At 38.1% G+C, this 23,013-nt stretch overlaps 1 protein-coding gene across 14 annotated transcripts in view; it reads right to left on the bottom strand.

The window, feature by feature from the left end:
• The window catches only part of ptprub (protein tyrosine phosphatase receptor type Ub), a 251,449-nt gene that overhangs the window by 40,938 nt on the left and 187,498 nt on the right, over positions 1-23,013 (bottom strand). For 5 of the 14 annotated variants that reach the window (XM_065298426.2, XM_065298432.2, XM_065298433.2 and 2 more), the window contains exons 13-16: positions 18,576-18,612; positions 5,282-5,420; positions 1,245-1,274; positions 879-1,039 (exon numbers count right to left, since the gene is read on the bottom strand). In XM_065298426.2, coding sequence (XP_065154498.1) covers positions 879-1,039; positions 1,245-1,274; positions 5,282-5,420; positions 18,576-18,612 — 367 coding nt within the window. The remainder of the gene's footprint in view (positions 1-878; positions 1,040-1,244; positions 1,275-5,281; positions 5,421-18,575; positions 18,613-23,013) is intronic. The other 9 variants (XM_073811555.1, XM_065298439.2, XM_065298440.2 and 6 more) reach the window with 5 other exon arrangements.

The raw sequence follows: 23,013 nt of genomic DNA, 5'->3' as shown, positions 1-23,013 counted from the left end.
CAGAAAAGTAATATTGTTACGTAATGCACGTTACTTGTAATGCATTAAGGGCTCGTTATAGTTGTGCGTAGTCTACGGCGTAGCAGTGATGGTGTAAATTCCTTGCGGTTTTCATTTATACTTTTGCGTAGTTGTCCGCGTCGGCGTGCAAACACACGCTCGTTAAAGTTGTGCGTAGGTCCTACGGCGTAGCAGTGATGGTGTAAATTCCGCGTCGGTTTTCATTTATACTTTTGCGTAGTCGTCCGCATCGACGTGCAAACACACGCGCAGACCGCTGGTAGGCAGTATATATGCGTGTAACCACATTAGCAGCGCGACCATCAGAGAAGAAGCAGCTTGGCAAGTTAACCCACAAACGAAGAAGGAACGCAACTTCTGGTGTAAGATTTCAGAAGACCAGCAATGATGGAAGTAAATAAACAGCGACTTTTGTTGCAGTTTGAGTTAAATCACTCCTCAACTTGGCTCATTTTTGTTTTTACCGTCTCAAACGGAAATACCTATGACGCAGTCTTTTTTACCTGATGGGAGGAGTTCTGGTGGACCAATCACAGCACTGGCGGTCAGCGTAGAACTGACGCGCTGTTAAAAATTTTGCAAGGTGCACGTCAGGCTACGCTGAGCTACGCACAGGCTACGGATAACCTACGGCGTAGAGCTTACGCACAACTATAAATCGGGCTTTACCCCCAACACCGGTAAGGATACTCCTTTTTATGTACTTAATAAGACTTTTAATAAAACATACGACACAGTTTACAACACATATAAATCTTCCGTGAAAAACAGCAATTTAACAATCAGAGTGAATGCTGTGATATTCCTCTCAAAATGTTTCAAATTGAAATGTTGTACAGGGTGTGTGCATGTCTTACTGCGTGTGCTGCACGTATGAGTGTCCATAAACGACAAGGCCATCCTCTCGTCCTCCTGTAGAGTGCTCTGATCAGTGAAACTGCGCTCCATGGAGCCCATCATGTTACTCTTCTCTTGCCTGTAGGTAATGGGGGTCTTATTCATGTTCACAGGCTTCCTACTGTGAAGACATGGAGGAGAGGTCGAAAAGAAGAAGCAGGGAGGTAGACAAATGGAACGGGAAGTGAGATGGGGCGAGTAAGGGAGTTGGTGAGAAAAAGAGAGAGAGAAGATCATCATTTTGAGGCCGCCCAGCCCTCTAAAGAGTGCACAAAAAAGCCACAAGATACAGTGTGATGATGTGCGATGGAGAAGAAGCCACTTACGGATAATAGGAATATGAGTGGTAATCCCTTCTGGAGGAAAAAATAGGGGAAGAGAAGAAAGAGAAAAAGAGAACAAGAGGAAGAAGGGACATGAGATGCAAGCACTGGCAGAGCTCTGATTAGAGTGAAAAATGACAAGCCGTCAGGCGCTTGCATTTGCAGCGCGAGTAATGGGACACATGCAGCTACGCACAAAACCTCAGCCAGAGCGAGAAATGGCGGCCTAATGGAAAGCGCCGTCTTGTTGCTTTTAACGAGTTTAACAAAGTGGCACGCTGAGTTGGACTTTTACCTTCGCTTTACGCGATTGCAACTTTGTGGTGGTTTGGTGGCCCGCTGAGTTGGACTTTTACGCTCGCTATATGCGAGCGCAACTTCGCTCCGGTTTGGTAGCTTAATCTAGGCTCGTATCTGCAGCACTTCAAGCGTTTCATTGGGCAATTTAGAGAATCGAGGACATTTCCATCTGAATCCATATTGCAGATGTTATAACTTCTCTAGTAATTCCATTTTGGTTGCATTCATATATAATGGATTAAAATATTCTTATATAATGGCCTGGTACAATATCACACTTTCTATATCAGAAGAAAGGACTCCCATTGCTAGCTGAAATAGGACTGCTCTTATGACATTTAATCTCAAGTTAAATGGCGCACCCAGGTTTTTTTTGCACTTTTCCTCATTTGTTGTAAAATGACAAAGAAAAACGGTTTAGAAATGTTCTGATAATTTTTTCACATAATAGAAAAACAAATATCTCTGCTCGAACCAACATAAGGTGTTTAAGCCAACTTGTGAAACTGATAGCTGGTTAGCTTCTGCTACTGTATACACTGTCACAAAATACGGTACAAACACTGTCACTGGAATTGTTCTCTTTAAAAAACAAATATGTACACTTTTGTGTACACTATGTACAAGTTTTTTTTTGTTTGTTTCTAATTTGAGGTACCAATACAGTATGTACTTTTTTTGAAAGGGTACTGCCCCAGTGACAGCTTTTGTACCGTTTTTCTTAGAGTTTAGTTGGTGAGTTGTGCAGAAGTCTTGGGCCATATTATATATGTTTTATTAGAATACAGCCAGAAAATACAGGACATTGTATGCAATGTTAAAAAACTGAATTAATTAATAAGCTAAGGTGTCAAATATTTAGTGTGACCTCCCCTTACATTTGAGAAATAGCAGGAACCTGCAGGCTCTCTTGTGCCCAATCCACACGGACACGGGTATTTTTTTCCTCCAAAAAAATCCCATCCACACATGTTGTTTAAAAGAAATCTCTGTCCACATGAAAAAGCAAAAACACACTATACGCTGTCAAGAGCATGCCACACAAGCAGGTGGCGATATAGCCCAAATCGTAAAGACATCTTGGCCAATCAAAAGCCTAACAAAAAGTTATTACTGGTTCCGGTAGGATAACAACATGATGCACAGAGGAAGTTTAGCAAGATTTGGGATATGTCCGCCATTGCACAGAATCGACAACAAAGCAGGCAGCAGTACACAATCTGACGTCGAACACAGCTGATAACGCCGCACACTCTGACGTTGCAAGACAAAAACCCTGGCATTTCTTAAAATCCTCAACCTGGCAGGGGTTTTCAAAAATGTTCAGTTTCAGTGCCCAGATACTGCGTTTTTCTGTGGACGAACGGCCGAACCGCGTAAAAAAAGTCACAGTTATAAAAAATACCTGTGTCCGTGTGGACTAGGCCTTAAATCTAAATTAAATGAAAGCCCTTATTTCTAATTTCACCTCAAAAGAGCTCAAAATATGCCAACAGAGATCACACTAAATACTGTTTTTACATTTTGTCCTGTATTTTCTATTTGTATCTTAACAAAGAGAGCGAAATATAAATATAGATGGACATTAAAACTTCAAAGACAAAGCTGGAGGTGGCCTAAGATTTTTGCACAATACTGTATATATTAATATGGACAATAAAACAAATAAAAATATAACCACACTATCTGGCTTACCGGTCTGAACTAAATAATCTACCACCGCAAACAGTACAGCTTAGATAAGACATAGTTTAAAGAGCACCTATTTTATTGCTAAAAAACAACGTTAATTTGTCTATTTGGTCAAATACAACGTGTTTGCATGGTTTATGGTTAAAAAAACACATTTTTGTAGCTTTTGTAGCTCTGTGTCCCTGATTTGCCAGCTAATCTGTACATTGTGATTGGTCTGAATACCTCTGACATCAGCCAGAAATGTGACGCTTCTTACCATGTTTGAAAGATTCACTATGTAATGCTAACAGGAGTTAACTTAAAGGCTGTGAGACAAAGCGCGAGGAATTATGATAATTTCGCTCTTGTCTACATCACCAATCCAAGGAAGTAAACGGTTGCCTACAATCCGTGTGTTTGTTGTAAGAAAAGAGATTAACGTTGGAAATGATAACTGGCGCCATCGTTTACTTTGGGGTTTGTACCTTTTGCGTATCGTTAACATGTACTAATACACACTTACACACCAAAGGAAATGTAAAAACGTGAATCGGACAATAGGTGCTCTTTAAGATTTATAGCAATCTAAAACCGGCTACCATCAGAAGCAGTAATGAAAATCAGGAGAAAATCTAGCAAAAGCTAAAGCTTATCGCTAGCCATGCATGTGAGAAATTCATATGAGAGATGGTAAATGGCTTCAGTCTGATGTTGAAGATGAATCTGTAAGATGTCTTTTGTCCAGATTCATCTTCAGTGATCGGTGGGCTTTTGATAAGCGTGGGTTAATAATCTATGAAAGCACACTTTCCTTTCTAATTATTGGCTGGTTTGTGGTTGAGGGTGGCAGCGGGCAGGGCCTAATTAAGTGAGTAATTGAATTGCATTTCTCTTTAATTAAATATTTCACACTCAGATAATCTCAGATGATGAAAACCCGTAGCGATCTCTTCATCAATGCACATGGGAATGCATGAAGAGAACACCTGGGTGCCCTTCTACTGAGCCACTAATCACAACAGGTAGGTATAAGTTAGTAATAGCTGAATGCACGTAAGCTGAACAGCCCAGTCTCTCAGGAACAGATTAAGTCTTGTTTGAAAGACATTTGAAAATAGACCACAGACTTAATAAGTATATCAAGGCTAATGCAAGTTTTTTTTTTTGCTGCATATTTTAACGGCCCTTAAAATGTGCAGATACACTGTAAAAAACTTTGCCATCTATAATTTTTTGTTGAATCAACTCAGATTTACAAATCGTGTCAACTTAGTATTATTTATCTTGACAAGAGATGAGTTGCTACATTTGATCAAATATAGTTTAAAAAGTTATAGTTATAACAACTCATCTCTAGCCAATGTAAATAATAGTGCAAAAAATCTCTGGTTGCACGTGAATGAATTAAGTTTTCTTAAAGTGACTTTTTCTTTAAAAAATTGTTGGATCTACATACTGTAATTTCATTATGTAAACCAGTTCAACATGACTGAATCAAGTTTTCTTAAAATTAAATTAATTGAATTTATGTTGATTTCATTTTAAGAAAACCTAATTTAATCATGTGCAATTAACCAATGTCCAGAAGTATTTTTTTTTTCAGTTTAAGTTGATTCAACAAAAAATTTAAGGCAGCAAAGAATTTTTTACAGTGTACTTAAGATGACATAATGTGATTTCATTAAATAATAATTTTTTTTAAAGCAGGTGTCATGCAAATGAAGTTAGTTTTGCAAAACTTCAATATTTCTGAGCCACCAGCTGGATTCAGTGGATGTACAAAGTCTATTCTTCTTAACAGACTTCCGGTTTGCCTTATAAAATAATAGTTTTTTTTTAACTCTACAGTTGTTGTTTAATTTAAAAACAGGGACGGTACTATATTTGGAAAATACACTTGCTTTGATAGCTAATGCAGTGATGTTCTGAAATTTGTAGGTATGACTTAAGCATCTAAACTAAAACTTAAGTGGACCTTTTGGAAGCCACTGTTTACATTGCAGGTCATTCATGGTTTAAAGCAAAGCATGCATTGCTAGATCTTCCTTCTGACCAGAGGTACTCACCCTTTCTTGATGATTATAATAATTGCTCCTAGCAGTAATATTAGGACCACCAGGCCACCAGCACAAACTCCCAATATCAGTCCCATCTCCTCTGAGCGTTGAGTGACCTCAAGAGCTTTCTGGTGGTCCTTACAGGCAGCTGGAGAACACACAACATGCATAAAAGCATATTAATATCAGCATGAGACACAAGTGTATAAAGAAGTAGCACAAAATAACATAAAACACGCTGAAACAGATTTTAAATGAATCCTGTGAGGAATATCAAATCATAATAGAAGATGGAATACCTGATTAGTTTAAAACAGATGAAATAGCTAAGCTGAAATTGTTTATTAATTTTTACCAGGTTAACCAAAAAGGCTTTGACCAAGCTTTAAGTATGGAATATTACTTTGTACCCCTAAACAAATATCTGCAACAGGAAAATGCCAACACCTTTAGTTTTAATAAATTATATGTGACAACTTCTGCATGCTAACATTTTTAATTTAAGGGCCACTAATATTATAATGATAACTATAAAAAGTTTTAAAATCATTTTATATTAAAGAGAATAGTGGAGTTCACACCACAACTATAATGATAAAGATATAATAAACAATATCGTTGGGATCACTTTCTAATCTTTTTTTCCAACTAATGAACAATAAACCACTGACACCCAATCAAATGTATTTAAACTCCAAGTGCATGCGCATTACACGGTGGAGAACCTCATTGCTGACGTCTATAACATAAAATTACCTCAGGTATCCAGCGCTGATGCATTTGCTGTGAAATTACTGTGTAATGCTTTTTATTCTACTACACTGACTATGCCAAAAGGTACAATATTAAATATTATTAAACAAATTACTAGATTCACTGTTAAGAGATACGCAAACAGGCATATTGGGGACATCTGCTGGTTATACTCGCAGTGTAAATGCAACAAAAATAGCATATTTATGACATGTGAACAGTTAATGTCATTGGTGGAAAATGAATTGCGCGAGTACTGCGCCTCAAGAGCGAATTAGCATAAAGTTATCATTATTATTCAGTGGTCAACCGCATTCTACAACTGAATTAACTCCCGCAAAATGCAGGTAGTGACAACCCCATTTACAGAAACTTTGTATAGTGTGTACATAACCAAACTGAACAACTAGTAGTTAATAAAGTGTTTAAACGTGCATCGTGGACATGACAGGTCTCTCTTCTGAAAAAATAAAAATAAATGCCTAGAAATGGAAAAAGTCTTCTGTATGCACGGTGCAGAAAATGACAGAGGCACTAGCATTTGCTGACTAGTGTTGCCAGATCTTTCACAAAAAAAGCAGCGAACAAGAAAAATCCAATAACAACCCAAAATAAATCCAAATGCTTTACCTCAAATATCAAAATATAGGACCAAAACAGTGCGCTGTGGAGCAGCCTCACAAAAGCCTACACAAAAAATACACAACGCCCAGACGGAGGTTTACTGCAAAACATTATTTTGCTCAAAACTGTGAGTGATAAGCACGCGAGACGGCAGAACGTTGCTAATCAGTGTGTCAAACATTACATTTTCGGGAGTGAGTCTTGTTCAGTACAAACATCTAAGGAACATATAGGTGATTCACTCCCGCATTTAAATGCGGTTGTCAATCCCAAAAGTTTGCAGTGTGTACGAGACCATAGAGAAGCTACGGTGGCCACCACAGGGTTTTGTGTTGTGATCTGAGACAACATTGTGACAAAACACGCACTATAGAGTGGTTTGTCCATTTAGGGCTACTGTAGAAACATGGGTGCGCCAAATGGCAACTTCCATTTAAGGGGACCTGCGGTGTATGTAGATAGAAATGCTCTAAAATAAGGTAATAAAAACAATACAGTTCATTATGTAAGGTCTTTATACATCACTGGAAATATTGTTATGTATATCAAATAGCATTTCTGTCCATCAAAAATGTACACACTGCACCTTTAAGTTGGTATACTGTCTTTGTACTAACCCAAAAGGTCAATCTGTATGATCTTCTATTGATTAAAGATCTTTGCACTATGGGAATTCACATCAAAATTCATTATACCTGAACTTTGGTGTGTAGCAACAGACAAAAGGTCCTATGTGTTTTTTGTTTCTGCTCTCCCACAAGTGAATGCAGCCTGAAGTTCAATGTGCTCACAACAACCAGCGTGCAACAGCAAATAACTAGCTTTAAAACTGTTTAACAGGTTTAGAAGAAAACACATATTCATACACAGAATACACAAGCAAGAAAGCCTAAACAAATCTGAAAATCAGTACTGAAAATGTAGAGTGCACCTACAATGGGAAACAACTCAAAATGCACCTTGTGGTTAAGAGCCCAAGGTTCCAGTAATAAAAGCTCTATTTCAACTCGCTGTCCAAAAAGCTCCTTCAATCTTTCGTCATGAGAATCAGACATTTCTCATTACTACTGTACCACGCAGATTGCACGCCTCCCTCCTCCATGACGCAGGCACAAAATGCACCCGTAGGGCTATTTATCCCCAGCACCTGTCTTCATTGACAGCGTGTGGGCAGAGGTCACTTCACAATCTGAGACTCATGGGGAAAGCACGACTTTTTGTCACACTGGAGAATAAGTCTGAGTGATCAGAGTATGAGCAAGAAGAAAGTATGCATATGCAACAAAGCCTGAGGCCAATTGCCCTGACCCAGACAGAAGCTGGCTATTTGTAGTCTTTACACAAATGCTTGTATGGAGATGATGTACATATTGTTGCAAGTTTACACATGTTATACAAATCAAAACATTCATTGTCATTCATAATAAATGCATTTCAAACTTATGTTTCTCTTTTATTACTTCACATTAGGTCACATTTTTGGGGTTGAAACAAGCCAGCATAAGTTAAATTATAACTCAAACGGCTGGGCTCATCCATTTTTGACCCAATGCTGGTTAGAAAATAACCAAGCATTTTTTTTAGGGTGTAGTTTTCGTAAATGGTGCAGAATGCCAAGACCATGACTAAAAAAATACCCCCTTTTTTGCATTTTTCTAATGGCAAAACATATTTGTTCATTACAAATTATCGACATAATTCAGTGGAAGGAACTAGAAAATCAACATGTGTTTCAGAGTCTCTTAGCCAGTGGTGTAGTGCAGGGTATACGGAGTATACCCACTTCTTTATTTGATGGCATGGGGTATACCCACTTCTACTGGGGGCATACATTAAGAGTATACCCACTTCTACTGGGGGCATAAACTAAGAGTATACCCACTTCTCCAGACACCACTACACCACTGCTCTTAGCAATTGTTATTTCCCACTTTATGGGGAGTTTTAATGACAGCATGCATGCAAGCTGGCAAGGAGTATTTTTGCTTAAAACCTGATGGACCATGTTATCCCAGCGTGATCATTCTAAAGATCATCCAACTAGCTTCTGTTATTTCATTTAAGCAAGGACGTTATTATACAAACGCAAGTGTGGTCTCAGACTTTTGGACCCCTTCTAATATTAACAAGCCCAACTAGTACAGTTTTCAGAGAATGACCCAGTTACACTGTCAAAGGTGTGGTGCTGTGGTAGCGTACGGTCCGCTCATTATGCACAAAGGTTGCAGTTCTCTCAGGGATGAAGGCTGGTCTGTCCTCTTTTCTATATCATAAACTTATCTTATAACTAGACCGACATGTTAGCATATACAGCTATAGCCAGAACTACGAGAAGGCAGCATTCAGGCTATCCTTCAGATAGACGTTTAGCTCTCACACCGGTTAACTGTCAAAGTTGAGCAGATTTGTTGAAACAACAAACTACTAGTTTTTGCTGCAAAGAAATGAACTTCTTAAGAACAACCAGCAACAGTCTAAGCTCCCCTCCCCTGCAAATGACTGAATATAATATCCAGCCATTTTTATCACCCTAAAACCACCAAATAGCTTATTAAGCTAATAGGTGATTACCAGGCAAGGCCCCATTTGTGTTTAGTGGAATCCACACTGGAAGAAATAAGCCCCTTTGTCTCATTTACTTACTCAGTGCAGTGCTCATACATCCTTAAAGGGATAGTTCACCTAAAAATGAAAATTCTGTCATCATTTATTTACCCTTTTGTTATTTGAAACCTGTATGCGTTTATTTCTGCTGTTTAGTTTAAAGGTGACATAGAATGATTGAACGGGGTATTTATCCTTGTTCTGTGATGTGACATGTAGACAAAAGTTTTTTTGTTTGGGTCTGTAATGCCTTAAGCTAAGTTCACACTACATGATTTTAAGCCAGATTTAAGCCCGATTTGCAAATCGTTCGCTCGCCGACAGGTCGGGGTGTGATCGGGTGCAAATCGCGGGGGATTAGCGGGCGATCGACGTTCGCAAATCTGTTGGTATGAAAGAGCCAACAACGCATCAAAGACGCTCGCAGACGGCTCGCAGACGCGTCGCCGACACCAGAAAAATATCTAGCTTGTTAGATATCTGGAGCTGTCGCGCGACTCAACCTCCTATGATGTCACGAGCTACAGCCAATCCGTCGAAGGGTTGACGTCACACGGAAAGATGAGCAGCATGTCACCAAAAAAACATTGAACTCAGGCATAAATGTCTGTATGACGTTTCACATATATTTACCACAACTGCGCTGAGAAAAAGAAACGGTGGAGAGAAAGAGCAAACGCTGTAAAACAGCCAGGTGAGCAAATGTTATTATTACATTATCTAAATGTTATAGGGTAAAATGTAAATTAATTGGTCATATTTCCATATTATAGAAGCTAGCGTAATCCTATTTTTGGGATATGTCTGTAAAACATTATAAAGTGTATAATTCTTTTTACTGTAATTCTGTTTATTGTTATATGTTGTGTATTAGAGGATATTCAGTTACATTACAATCTGTCTTTTGTACCAGTCGAAAGAGCTTGTAAACAAAGGAATAAATTCTCATATTTAGTTTGAATAGACAAATAAAATAAAGTGTGGAGGTAAATATTAACTGAAAACATTGCATTTATTTATTGATTTTAGACTTTACTGTTGCACAAGTGGACTCACAAACAACTAGGGATACATTAACTTCATTTGGGAACCATGGCTTTGGAATTGAGGGATATTGAAGACCCAGTTCTCTTATCACATCTCAAAAGAAGCATAATGGTGATGATATACAACGCCCAGGAGACTGACAGAAGCAGATCAATGTTGTCACCTGAACAACCTACATATCATGCATGACATGTGCGGTCCGGTCCCAATGTGTTTTTGTTTACAAACTATTGACTTTACTATGTATTACATTTATCAATAAGGTGATTAAACTTGTTGAAGGGTTTAGATTGAATTTCCCAGTGCTGTTTCATGAAATAAATGGTCTATCGAAAGTAATACATTTAATGCAACAAAGTATAAAAGTATAAAACACATTGTCATATTTTACAAAAAACGCCAATATGAATAGTGCTTTATAGCCTTGCATTGTTGTTTGTGCAACTTGAAAACATGTAGTACATTTGAATGTATATTATGTGGACAGACAAAATATACATTGTTAGAACACGTGCAGTGCACCACATTAACACAATTAAACATTACAAAAATCCCTATTTAGAGCCCTTTTAAGGGCTGGGTGATATATAAATATCGTAATATAATTGTGTGTGATTGGCTGTTAGATTAATCCACATTGAGTAAAAATGCCCAGAGCTTATCATCACAATCCCCATAAATTTTTAGCATGATCAGATATGTTGATGTTTTAATGTTCTGTGAATAATGAGTGTGGATCAAGAAATAAAGTTAGTACAAGGCACTTAATTGCAACATGCATATTGCCTTTATTTGTTACATTCCTGCACCTTTTGATTTGTATGCAATTAAAATTAATTGAATAATAACACAACAATAAACAGAATACTTAATACAATGAAAAAGTGAACCACATTGTGTTCTTTACAAATACAGGACTTTAGAACACACAAGAAAACGAATGTCCTAAACTGACAATAACTGGCTTTAATCTGCTGTTTGCAGGGATAACTCTACATCAGTCAGTTCCTTTTAAAATGTGTTGAACTTGCCAATAAACACTACCCACTGGTGAGACAAAGTAGTCCCGCATCAGAGTGCGTTGCACTTTTGCTGTTGGCATACAATTGCGATGTGAGGTGGTGTTCATCGGTTGAAAAGCACCCATCCCACAATTCTTCCATTGCCCATCAACCATGTTTTGGTCAGCAGTCTGCTACAGCTGGAGTGGTAGTAAGTACCCCAAAGCAATGTGGAAACCGCCACTTCCTTTCGAAGTCCACGGCTATGCCACTCTCCTTCCGTTGATGGTGTCTAAAAAATAGGACACACCAAATGTCACTGATTAAATTATTATATATTCAAGACTACAGTTTCCAATGGATTTATTTGCATAGTTATATGTAGAACAAACACCTTGGGTCTCATTTATAAAACTGTGCATAGGATCCTTACTAAAAGTCGATGTATGCACAAAAGCAAAAAATGGCATACGCCAAAAAATACAGACAAAGCAATGTTCCCTTTCTGCAAGTGTGCGTACATGAATTATCTTCTGATCCCACCATGCAAGCCTATTCTCCCATTAAGTTTTTTTTTTTTTAAAGATCACAACATTTGTGTGGTAACTGGCGTACGCATGTTTCCAGAACTGTTTTGTGCATACGCATGCTTTATAAATGAGACCCCTTCTTACTTAATCCATATAAATAAGTATAAAGATAAACTAGGGACTAAACAACATGTAGAATAACAAATATTACAATATAAGGTTTGGAAGTAATTTTATATTTATTTCTGTGTTAACATAATTCATGTTTATACACAAAATACTTTAATATACACATAGTGTAAGCTCAGATAAAATTATGAAATTAATGTATACAGGTATGTATAGACATAAAAATAAATATTACTTGTGCTTTTCGGAACTATATCCCTGTTTCTAATAATAGTTTTTACTAAAATACTTTTATCAAAGACAGTGAACTGCTGATGTCCACAATGTTATGGGTGTTCTTTTTTTTAAATGAAGTAGTAGAGATAGATAGATAGATAGATAGATAGATAGATAGATAGATAGATAGATAGATAGATAGATAGATAGATAGATAGATAGATAGATAGATAGATAGATAGATAGATAGATAGATAGATAGATATTTTGTAATAACCCTACCTTCAAGAAATCGTCATTTATAACCTGGTACAGAACAGAACAGGTATCCAAAACTATTTGTGGGATGGTGCTGGTCCCCCATCCTGGACTTGAACCTGAGGGACTTGAACGTGTCACCTGCATGACACCAAAAAGTTCAAAAACATACCCAGACAGAAAAAAACGTAATGACAACATTCAGTTCATATTCGTTTGAAATGAAATCACACAAACCTGTTGCATAGAATCGCAGGGTCAAAGACAAACGCTCTCCAAGTCATGCTTTGCGAAGCCTATCCTATTCTATTTGAACGATAATTAAATCAAGAAACACGGCTTTTAAACACAGTAGACAACACGTTGATATTTTAAATGTGATCATAGCCAAACATAAGCATGCAGCTATATTTCCTATATAAACAAGCTGTACTCACCTCCAACTCTTAAATCCCTGCTGTCCGCGTGTGGTGTTGATCCACCTCTCCACATACACATCTCTTCATTTTTTTCTTTTGCGGCTTTGCATCGCGCAAACGGTTTGCAGCACTAATTTCTGTCTGAAGTCTATATATACAAACAAAAGTTTTGCGCGTCGTCTTGATTCTTCTTCTGTGGGTTTACTGGTGCGCGTGTTGTTTCGCGTCATTTCCGGTTTGTTTTATCGCGTGATTTTTCGTGACAAAACGTGGTTTGTGGACAAGATAGAATCGCCGGGTGATAGAGTTGTTCTCAACTCGTGTAGTGCGTTACCTCCTGTTGTGGGGCAGTCACGTTATGTCGTGTGGTGTGAACTGATCAACAACGTGAACACTCCTGATTTCACAGAGAGCAAGTCATGTAGTGTGAACCGCACAGTTCGGACCAACGTTTTAAAGTCATGTAGTCTGTACGAGCCTTTAGAAGCTTCCTAAAAACCTCTCTCAGATAGCTCTTTTAGGGTGGGGGTTTTAAACAAGTGGTTTTGCACCTATTTGGCTCCCCCTACTGGCTTTACTTGCAATCTCATTACTGATTGGCTGACTTTGCTGCCACTCAAAAAATGTAGCCAATTATTTTAAAGTGGAGGGGCAGTGGGATGCCTGTGATGTCATAAGCATCAGTTTTTCAGATTGGGCTGTTTTCTGGCTGACATTTCTAAAAGAGGAATTTCTATGAGACTGAGATGTTTAGCATGTCTAGCACTTTTTGTATGTTTGTGAATGCGGGTAGACTACCATTATTCAACAAAGACAAGGTAAAAATGGTTTTTCATTCTCTATCCCCTTTAAAGTGATTTTTCTTATTCCATTGGCAGCTTGTTTTAAGCACTTATTTACTTAAATTTGATATTTTTTGTCTAAAAACTATACTTATTTTCCTAGGTCCCTTGGCTCATCAAGAAAAGCTTAAGATTTTTTTTTTGATATTTTTACTGAAAACAAGACAAAAACACTAAGTAAGAAAGTCTTTTATTTGTAGTGTGAACACTTTTTCTCTTCCAACATAGAGCTCGAAATATTTTATAAGTTTTAAAACAAGTAAAACACATTGCTTCTTAGGTGAAATGCAATTATTTTCAATCTTAGATATTTTTTACGAAAAACAATACAAAGATAATGATTCAGTTGATTTTTTTGTCAATATATTAGGTTTACCATTAGATATGCAAACCAGAATACTGCAATAAATATACAGGTTCATGTTTAGTCTACACAATAACAAATAAATCACAAGATCTTAATGAAGTATAAAATGTATTCATTACATAAAATATAGATGGGAAAACATCCATTAAAGTTTGATGCAAACCTGATCGTATTTTTATCGTCGTGCTGAGTTTCCTTTCAGAATATCAATTAAGCCAAACACAGGCATGAAATTTGTTTCAAGATTAATGCGAGCACCTGCTGAGCACACCAGAAGTGGAAATTAGCACTTGGAGTTACAATGAAAGTGTATTGTTCTGTAAAGATTGCCAAGGGACTGTTAATTAAACTGTCATCTGTGTACAGAAACGGGGGTCTTGGAAGCTTAGTTTTCAAGCTTGTGTAATTCTGTCGGGTTTTGAGCGCATCAGGGTCTCGGTTTCCTCTGAACCGTGACTGCTGAAATATGAGACAAGGACAATTATGTGGCCAATCAAAGGCGACAACTTTGAATTGTGAATTTTTGACAAGTTAGATTACATTTTGAAGAGCTTTCATATGTGTGGCCTAATTACCGAAATCTTGAAGCAATAGTTCACCCAAAACAAAAACTCTTTCCACTTAACTTTAGAAAACTTTGAATACTAATATAACGGCATACTTGGAATTGCTAATATTTGCAAAAACCCAGAACAACAATGACAGAATTTTCATTTTAGGAACAACTAATCCTTTAATGCAAAAGAGATTGCGTCAGTTTCTTATTTGTCTGTTTGTTAGGCAAGAATTTGTTTAATCTTCCTTGTCAATTTACCACCAGGAAGGAGTGAAGTGTTGCATTCTGTTCATCAATATGTTGCCGTGTGATTTATCACAGACCAAATGTATCGAGCAGATGGAGAATGAGGCGACTCTCAAGCGTCCACTGTTGCATCTTGGCTTCGTGTTCGGAAGGCTAGCAGTCACCCTCATCATTACTCAGTCTCAAAGAGAGCGTTCGTCCCGCCAGGTCGATTAAACCGTGAGGTTCTGCTCACCGACAGCGAAATTCTGAAGACTATAAATACAGTCCTGCCCACACTGACTTCTGACGGCGCTCGATAGAGAGGAGTCAGGTTTTTTGTTGGCCTGACAGGAATTCATGCCTCTTAAAGCCTTTCATCTTTCTGTTAGGGCTCTGACAGGTGGTGGTGTGTATTGACAGGCACAGGTGACTCCATCAGTGGTGTTTGATGTAGGGACCTTTGTCCTGACTGCATTGGACCCTGAAAACCGATCTCTCTGGCCTTGTGTCTGCACCCCCAGACAAACCCGCTTTGATACACTCCAACAACCCTACCTCAAGCACCCAAAACAAACATGATGAAAGAGTGCCCTGTTCTCCCTTAATGTCTTTGTCTCCAGAGGGGTGGTGTATAAAGAAAAAACCTGTGTGTCTGGACAGCAAACAAATACACAACCTCTTGAGCTTCTCACTTTGCCCTTTAGGGAATCTCTGGATGCTTGCAATCCATGTCAGAAATCCGAGCACTTAGGAAGAAAAATAAGAGCAGTGGCCACGTGTAAGATTAGCAAGTGACCCATTACCGAGTATTTCTCAGTGGTACATCTGAGAGGCTTGAGCAAGGATCACAGAGGTGGAATCACTTTGATACCAAGGCCAGACATGCTGCTTGTCAGATGGGAAAAAACTACACTGATACACACTTAACTGCAAACTGCTGCACAATCCTCCAGTGTAACTAGGGCTGGGCGATATGACCCAAATTATCGAGAAAATGTTTTACATATCAGTCGATATCGATAATTGTCATGATAAATAACAAATCTTTACTCCTGTCAAATTTAAAGGCAGATTTTTGCTCCTGAATGAAAATTGTAAAAACCAGACAGTTAATAATGGTTTTAAACTACTTTTTATTCAGAACATGACAAATACAAAAACTAAAATCTTGTTTTAATGCATCTGTATTAAATGTAAATCTATTTGTTATAAAATCAACACATTTCTGACACAAAAGCAGCAGACTACTGTCCCTTTAAGACCCAAGACAGACTGCTTTAAGTTTCAATATACTGAGTAACAGCTGTTTATGTTCACTTAAACAAGAAAGAAAACTTAGTTCAGTGATCATGTGTGTGTTATACATATACGAGCTATACACGCTGATAAATGGATGTCAAGAGTATCACGTTGCTGTGGGAGCGCACATACCCAAACACTATATTCACTGCAGTGGTGGATCTGCTGCTTTTCCTCAGTTTCCTGAATTTGTGAATGTCCTGTAAATATAATTTTAAAGCTGTGCGGACGTGTGCGTGCGCAAGGCGGACGCTGAATGAAAGTACAGTATACTGCACGCACCTGTGTCTGCTGTGTTTGACGAACCCTGTTTGCGCGTCCAACATTACACACAAGAAAATGTTTCCGCGCATTTGGATTCCGTGATTCCGTCCGCGTTATCCGCATTGCGAAAATGATAGGTCTCTACTAATAAATGAATAACTTGCCTCATCTTCCACTCCTTCAAGTCTGACTGTCACTGTGATTGTAAACCAAGAGCGCGTGCCGCATCTGGAAGTGCTCGCGCAACATTACGCACAGTGCTTAAACATTATCGATCACTTATCGAACTGTCCTTATCGTTTTATCGAAAAAGTTTATATCGGCTAAATTATCGTTATCGAATTATCCCCAGCCCTAAGTGTAACATTAAATCTTTCCCTGCCATCAAGAGAAAACGCTTCCCTGCCAATGACAAGTTTTTCCGGCAATCTGTAATTTCATTATTATCCATCAGGTGGGGCTCTTACCTAACTTATAAAACCCAGAAGTACCCAGAAGTTCCAAGCGACCCAAGCTGATGCCAAAACGTGACGTGAAAGATCACTGATTGGTCTGAGAGAATCGTCACTACCAGCGGCATCGCTATGTAAAAGATGTAAAAGATTAGCTTTATCTTTATGCTAGCTTGCGCTGTCTCGAGTAAACCTGTTGTCATCTGTGCTTTGCTATAAGTTCCCAAACTCACTTTTAGCGATGAAAAACATTCACAGGTTGAGAATCAGGAACACCATTACAGTTTTTCTCCAGACTTGCAGTTTGTGGTGGCACATGCGCGACATGCACATCCGCGTATATGCTTAAATGCAACTTAAATGAGGCTCAGCGGAGTGCGTCGACTGATGCCACGGGTGTTTGTACAGAAACTGTCATGTGAGACAGAAGTAGTGATAAACGCGATGTGCAAACATCTATTTGTGGTGACCAATTTTAAATTTTTAGAAATAAATAAATGTATGGGAATGTTTAACGACGCTCTCACTTGTATGATGTCATAGCAGTAGGCAGAGCAAATATAAACACACGCCTATAATCCCTCCCATTCCGAAGTGTTACTAAACTTGATGGAAAAGCTAACCAAGCCAAAGTGAGGTGAGCTGACTCGACTTGATCCAAAACAAACCAAACCGTGGGGTACTATGCAATGGAAAAGCACCAAGTTAACAAAGGCAGAAGTTTCAAAACTTCTTGTAAATTTTTTGTTCTCAAGTTCTTTTCAGTGTACTATGGCTTTGCTAGCTGGAATTATCCAGAATTTTCCGCTGTGATGTCTATGGTGCTGAACTCAAGTGAATTACAGGCATTTTTCATTAGTCATTATGGGAATCAGCTGTTGCCCTGTGTTATTAAATTGGAACTTTTTAAGTAAATTACCCACATATATTACCACTTCCATTGTCTCTTTTTGGAATTGCGCTGTCATGCTAATTTGCCCCATTTAGTAAATATTTGCCCGAAGAGTGTTAAAAATGACCACCAAATCAATAAATTTGTACGAAAAAACCAAAAACAAATGCATCCTGAATAGAAACATGAAATGACAAAATTTTAATACTAACTGAACAAAGAAGTCCTATACATCAGTGGTTCTCAAACTGGGGTCCGGGGCCCCCAGGGGGGCCGCGAGATGGTGCCAGGGGGGCCCCAGTTTTATGACATTTTACAAAATACATTCATTAATCATGAATTCTGTGTAATTAAACCTAAAAAAATATAAGGCTACTAATCAAAAGCACTACTATGTATAACTTAATATGTTTTGTTTAATTCAAATGTTAAATTTTAGAACAGTTTTTGACATAAATTTTCTTTGGGGGGGCCGTGAAGGAATGCCCCGTATACAAGGGGGGCCGCACGCGGAAAAAGTTTGAGAACCACTGCTATACATCTAAGATGGCATTAGGGTAGGCAAAATAAAATATCTGTTTCTTAAGGCACATTATTCCAAAAAGAATGACTTTCGTCATTTAATGACCCCTAAAGACTGACATTTTACTTGTAGTTAATTGTAGGCAAATCTGCATAGTCTGTGCAAGCTCTCCTAGCACATTCATCGCTACGATGACAGTTCACATTTCCTTACACTGTATTTGACAGACCATACAAGACACAACAGCACAGTACATCAGAGAAGAAAATATTTTGTATCATCGGTATTGAATGACTCACCTTTACGTGCGACACGAATGCAGTTTATCCTCGTTTCCTGTGAAAAAGAAAAAAAAGAGATGTTTGTAAGTAGCGTCATGCCGTGGGGAAAAAGTCAAAGAGCAGATATAATACCGTGTGACACCTGATGAGATCTTAAACGGGCCCACACTGATGTTTTCCTGATTCAACAACAGCATGAATGCAAGCCAAAACAAAAAAATATATTCACAAACAGCACTGTGTCGGTATGTGTTTGTGTGGTGGGAAGACAGAAGCTGTTAAAGTAAAGAAAAAAGTGATGGGGGACACAAAAAGGACAGGAGAGATGACTTTCAACCAGGAGAGAAATATAAAAAGCAATTAATTTATTGCAAATCGCAGTCGATGGCATAGTGGTGCTATGAAAACGACCTTTGTCAAATAGCACTAATGGGATCCAAGCCCATAATCCAATTCCGGCCAGTCACCTCGACAAGAAGATGCATTATCAAATTAAGATTTACAGATGCTAATTCGGGCATTATGGAACAATTATGCAAATCTTCTCATCCGTAAAAAGAGTTGAGAGGCCTTTTCTGAAACTGGGGCTAAATTGCTTAATTTAATTGAAAATCCATTTCAAGCCATCTTGGCTGCTAAAGTCCATCTTCTTGGAAAACATACAACAGGGTGGGTGGTTGAAGGGGGGCATAAGGAATAATAGAAATGGCCATGGACAGAGATATTTAACAGATATCTTGGCACCCCGACACAACCACATGCTTATAAATGTCATGTAGGCCAATCCGGGTTTATGAGAAACCCATCTTTATCTCCTCCAGCAGCCATCATTGAGATGCAAGTGTGCCATGCGTCTCAATACACGCTCTCCCGTGAGGGATAAAGCAAACAGCGGCTGGTTCCTCTTAACACAGAGCTGGTCCTACATGACGCACCACAAGCACACACAGAAAAGAGTGACCCCAAATGACAGACGAGAGACAGCTAGTGGGCTTTGATCAGACAGACGCAGGCACAAAGCTTTAAGCTTCCCTGCTCCATTTAATAAAATTTGTGGGAACGGTCATGGAAGGCACTGCAAAAGGGGATCTGTCAGCAATCTCAAGCTAAGTAAATGAATTATGAGCACTATAAATATAGCAAGTTCAGGGAGGCAGAGAAAGGAAGTTATGATAAAGCTCATACTTTTTAGAGCAGGAGGAAGAAGGGGGTACAAAAGGTGAGAGAGAGAAAGAGTGAGAGCAAATTAGAAGCCCTTTTACATTACATTACAGAAAATACACGGAAAATGCATTCTTGAATTGTCCGGGATCGTTTGATTTTTGGTTAATTCACACTGCCAATGATTTTCTGGAATCTGTGCGCGCATTCACACAGATCTGCAAAGATCCCAGTAAAGACAAGTGACGTATTTTAAGTCCTGCACTTGGTAGTTTTGTTCTAAGCAGCGTCTTAATTTTGTTTATTATGCATTATTTCTAGTGTTGGGGAAAGTTACTTTTAAAAGTAATGCATTACAATATTAGGTTAACCCCCTGAAAAAGTAACTAATTGCGTTACTTTTTATGGAAAGTAATGCTTACGTTACTTTTAAGTTACTTTTGCGTTACTTTTTCTTACTTGGCTGAGGCTTGATCTCTTTCAGGCCTTGCAGGTGTTTTTTTATGATCGCAAAAATGTCAAGCTCTGGCCTGCCATCTCCGTTTCTGGCTTAAACTGTTCCCGCTCAGGCGCACAGAGTTCGTACTACGTTAATTCACTGAAAAAATGATTAATTTAATTTACTCAATTAAATTTACTCAAATTTAAAATACATTTAAACAAAAGTTTTTCATTGTATTTATTTTTGTTAATTTTTTAGTTTAAATGTAGCTTAAATAAATCGATTGCAACCATTTACCTTAAAAAATTGAGTAAATTAAATTAATCTTTTTTTTCAGTGTATGTCCAGTTTAATTCAGTATATTATTTTATTTTTAAATTGAATTAATTAAACCGAAAAGTAACTCACGTTACTTTTTTTAAAAAAGTAACTCAATTATTAATGTGTAAATTAATTGTGTTACTTCAAAAAAGTACTTGTAATGCGTTACCCCCAACGCCGGTTATTTCTCTCTCCAGAAACCATGCACGTGCATCTTTGTTTATGATAAGATTATAAAGTAGCGTGTGAACCGCTGTTCTAGTATGCTGAAAAAGGAGAGAGAGAGAGAGAGAGAGAGAAATCCTCACAGGTAAAAACAAAACAGCCAAACTTAAAAATCAAATTACACTACAAATAAATTTTTCCCAATGATGGTTTCTAGTATTTTAGTTATTTCTTATCATGTTGATGTACTTTTAAGTGTTTTTCTAATAAGTTTGGTTTAAGTTGGCTATTAGATGCTACTAAAAAGGTATATGACGACTTTATTTGAAACTGAGTTAAACAGAAAATGGGCGGAGCCGTGTTACCGCGACTGTACCTCACAATACTGCCCATTCTCTTGCAAAAAATTATGTCATTGCCGCAATGTGTCGGCAGTCGTTTTTGAGATATATTTATTTTTACAATGGGAGTCAGGGAGATATGTTTTACAGTCCATGCCAATGCTGAAATTAAAACAACCGCATTTTTAGTACTTTTTTAAGAAAATATAATAGGTGGCCATTAAATACTGAAGTATAATACAACTCAAACACCAATTTCAGACCATTACAGAAAGTACAAATCATATTTGTAGATTTTGTTTGATTTGGAGACAAATGTGACCTGGACGAGTTCTTGTGAGATTCATGCAGATAATTATCTACTTATGCCATCCATTCTGGTGTGGCAAAGATTTCAAACAGAGAGCAAGAGAAGGCAATTAAAAAGAAAAAGACTCCCTGAAAGTGTTCAGTCAGTCCCATAGGGTCCAGAACCAAACACAAAAAACAAGTTTGCTGGGCGTTAGAGAGAAAAACTGACAGCTACAATCTTTTTGCTGTGCCTCTAAGGGCTGTGAAGTAAGTAAAGGACAAAAAGTAAATAACAAAGGGTAGAGAAAGAACATTGGGCTTAGGCTTTTTGAGCTTACATACAGTACACACACACACACACACACACACATATATAAATAAAACTTATATATAGTGAAAGACAGACAGGGACTCTCTAATGTTTAAAATAATAGCACCCAAAACTGCAGCAGAGGGATTTTTCTCATGGAGCTGATGTTGCCAAAAATTCGAAAAGCACTTACGGCCATAAAGTTGGCCAGGAGACAAAACAAAGTATTTTAGCATAGTTTATACGCAGTCAGGATTTTCAAAAGCTTGCACACAACAGAACTGTTTAAATTGATAAGAGGGAAGTACTAAATGTTAGCTAACTCTCCCGAGCTACATTCTCTTTGGTTTAAACTGTCAGCCTTTACAGCACTTACCGCGGCATAAAATAGAGCTGAATAAAAATGAATATTTAGCTAAAGGTCGGTCAAGTAAATCAACAGTGCCCAAAGGAGACCGAGCCGTGCGATAATTTTCCAAGTCGTACGCGAGAAATCGAGGGGGAGCTGGAGTGCCAACGCTTGGCTGACAGGTGCTTTTTTGTATAGATTGAGAAGCCTTGAGGGGTTTGAAAGAGAGGGAATTTGGGTCTGTACTATAGGTCAATAGAGGCATCGCTCAAAAACCCGACTCCCTGGTAACGCTTGGTGAAGTCCGTCCAAGTTTTGCGTCTCTGAATTGCTGTTCAGAAGAGTGAAATGAGCCAAGCTGGCTCATGCATTCCTTTAGGTACTGAGCCAATGAGATAACCTTCTTCTAAATGTCATCCACATTTTTTTGAGGATGAGGTTTGCTAGCTTGTGTCAAATTTAAATGGACCATTAAAACATTCTTTTCATTCCCACAAGCCCGAAATGCTTAGAGGTTTAATAGCGCATTATTGAGTACGGCGCTAACTAATAATAATGAAACCAGAAGGCAGGAGTCAGAGAAAGTTTCCTGACACGTTCATGATTGCAGATGGCTCGCATGAAGTTCAAAACTGTGTGTAAAACCTAAAGATGTTGCCTGGAGAGTAAATGACTAACAAGGCATAGTTCTGTGTATGAAGGTAGTCTTTAACTGGCGCTCAAGGCTTTATAACATCATGTAAAATTTATGTGGGACTTAAAGGAAAACACCACCGTTTTTCAATATTTTACTATGGTCTTACCTTAATTTAGACTAATTAATACATTCCTATCTTATTTCAATGCGTGTACTTAATCTTTGTACAGCGCGTCGTAAATGTGTTGGCATTTAGCCTAGCCCCATTCATTCCTTAGGATCCAAACAGGGACGAATTTAGAAGCTACCAAACACTTCCATGTTTTCCCTATTTAAAGTTTGTTACATGAATAGTTATGAACTATATTGAATAGAGGTGTGACGAGATCTCGTGCGACGAGATCTCGCGAGATTGAATGTGTTTCGCGAGATAAAATGT

Source organism: Paramisgurnus dabryanus, chromosome 13 (genome assembly GCF_030506205.2).
Source record: "Paramisgurnus dabryanus chromosome 13, PD_genome_1.1, whole genome shotgun sequence".
Taxonomy (NCBI): Eukaryota; Metazoa; Chordata; class Actinopteri; order Cypriniformes; family Cobitidae; genus Paramisgurnus; species Paramisgurnus dabryanus.
The sequence above is the reverse complement of the archived record's forward strand: the minus strand, read 5'-3'. Positions and strand labels throughout refer to the sequence as shown.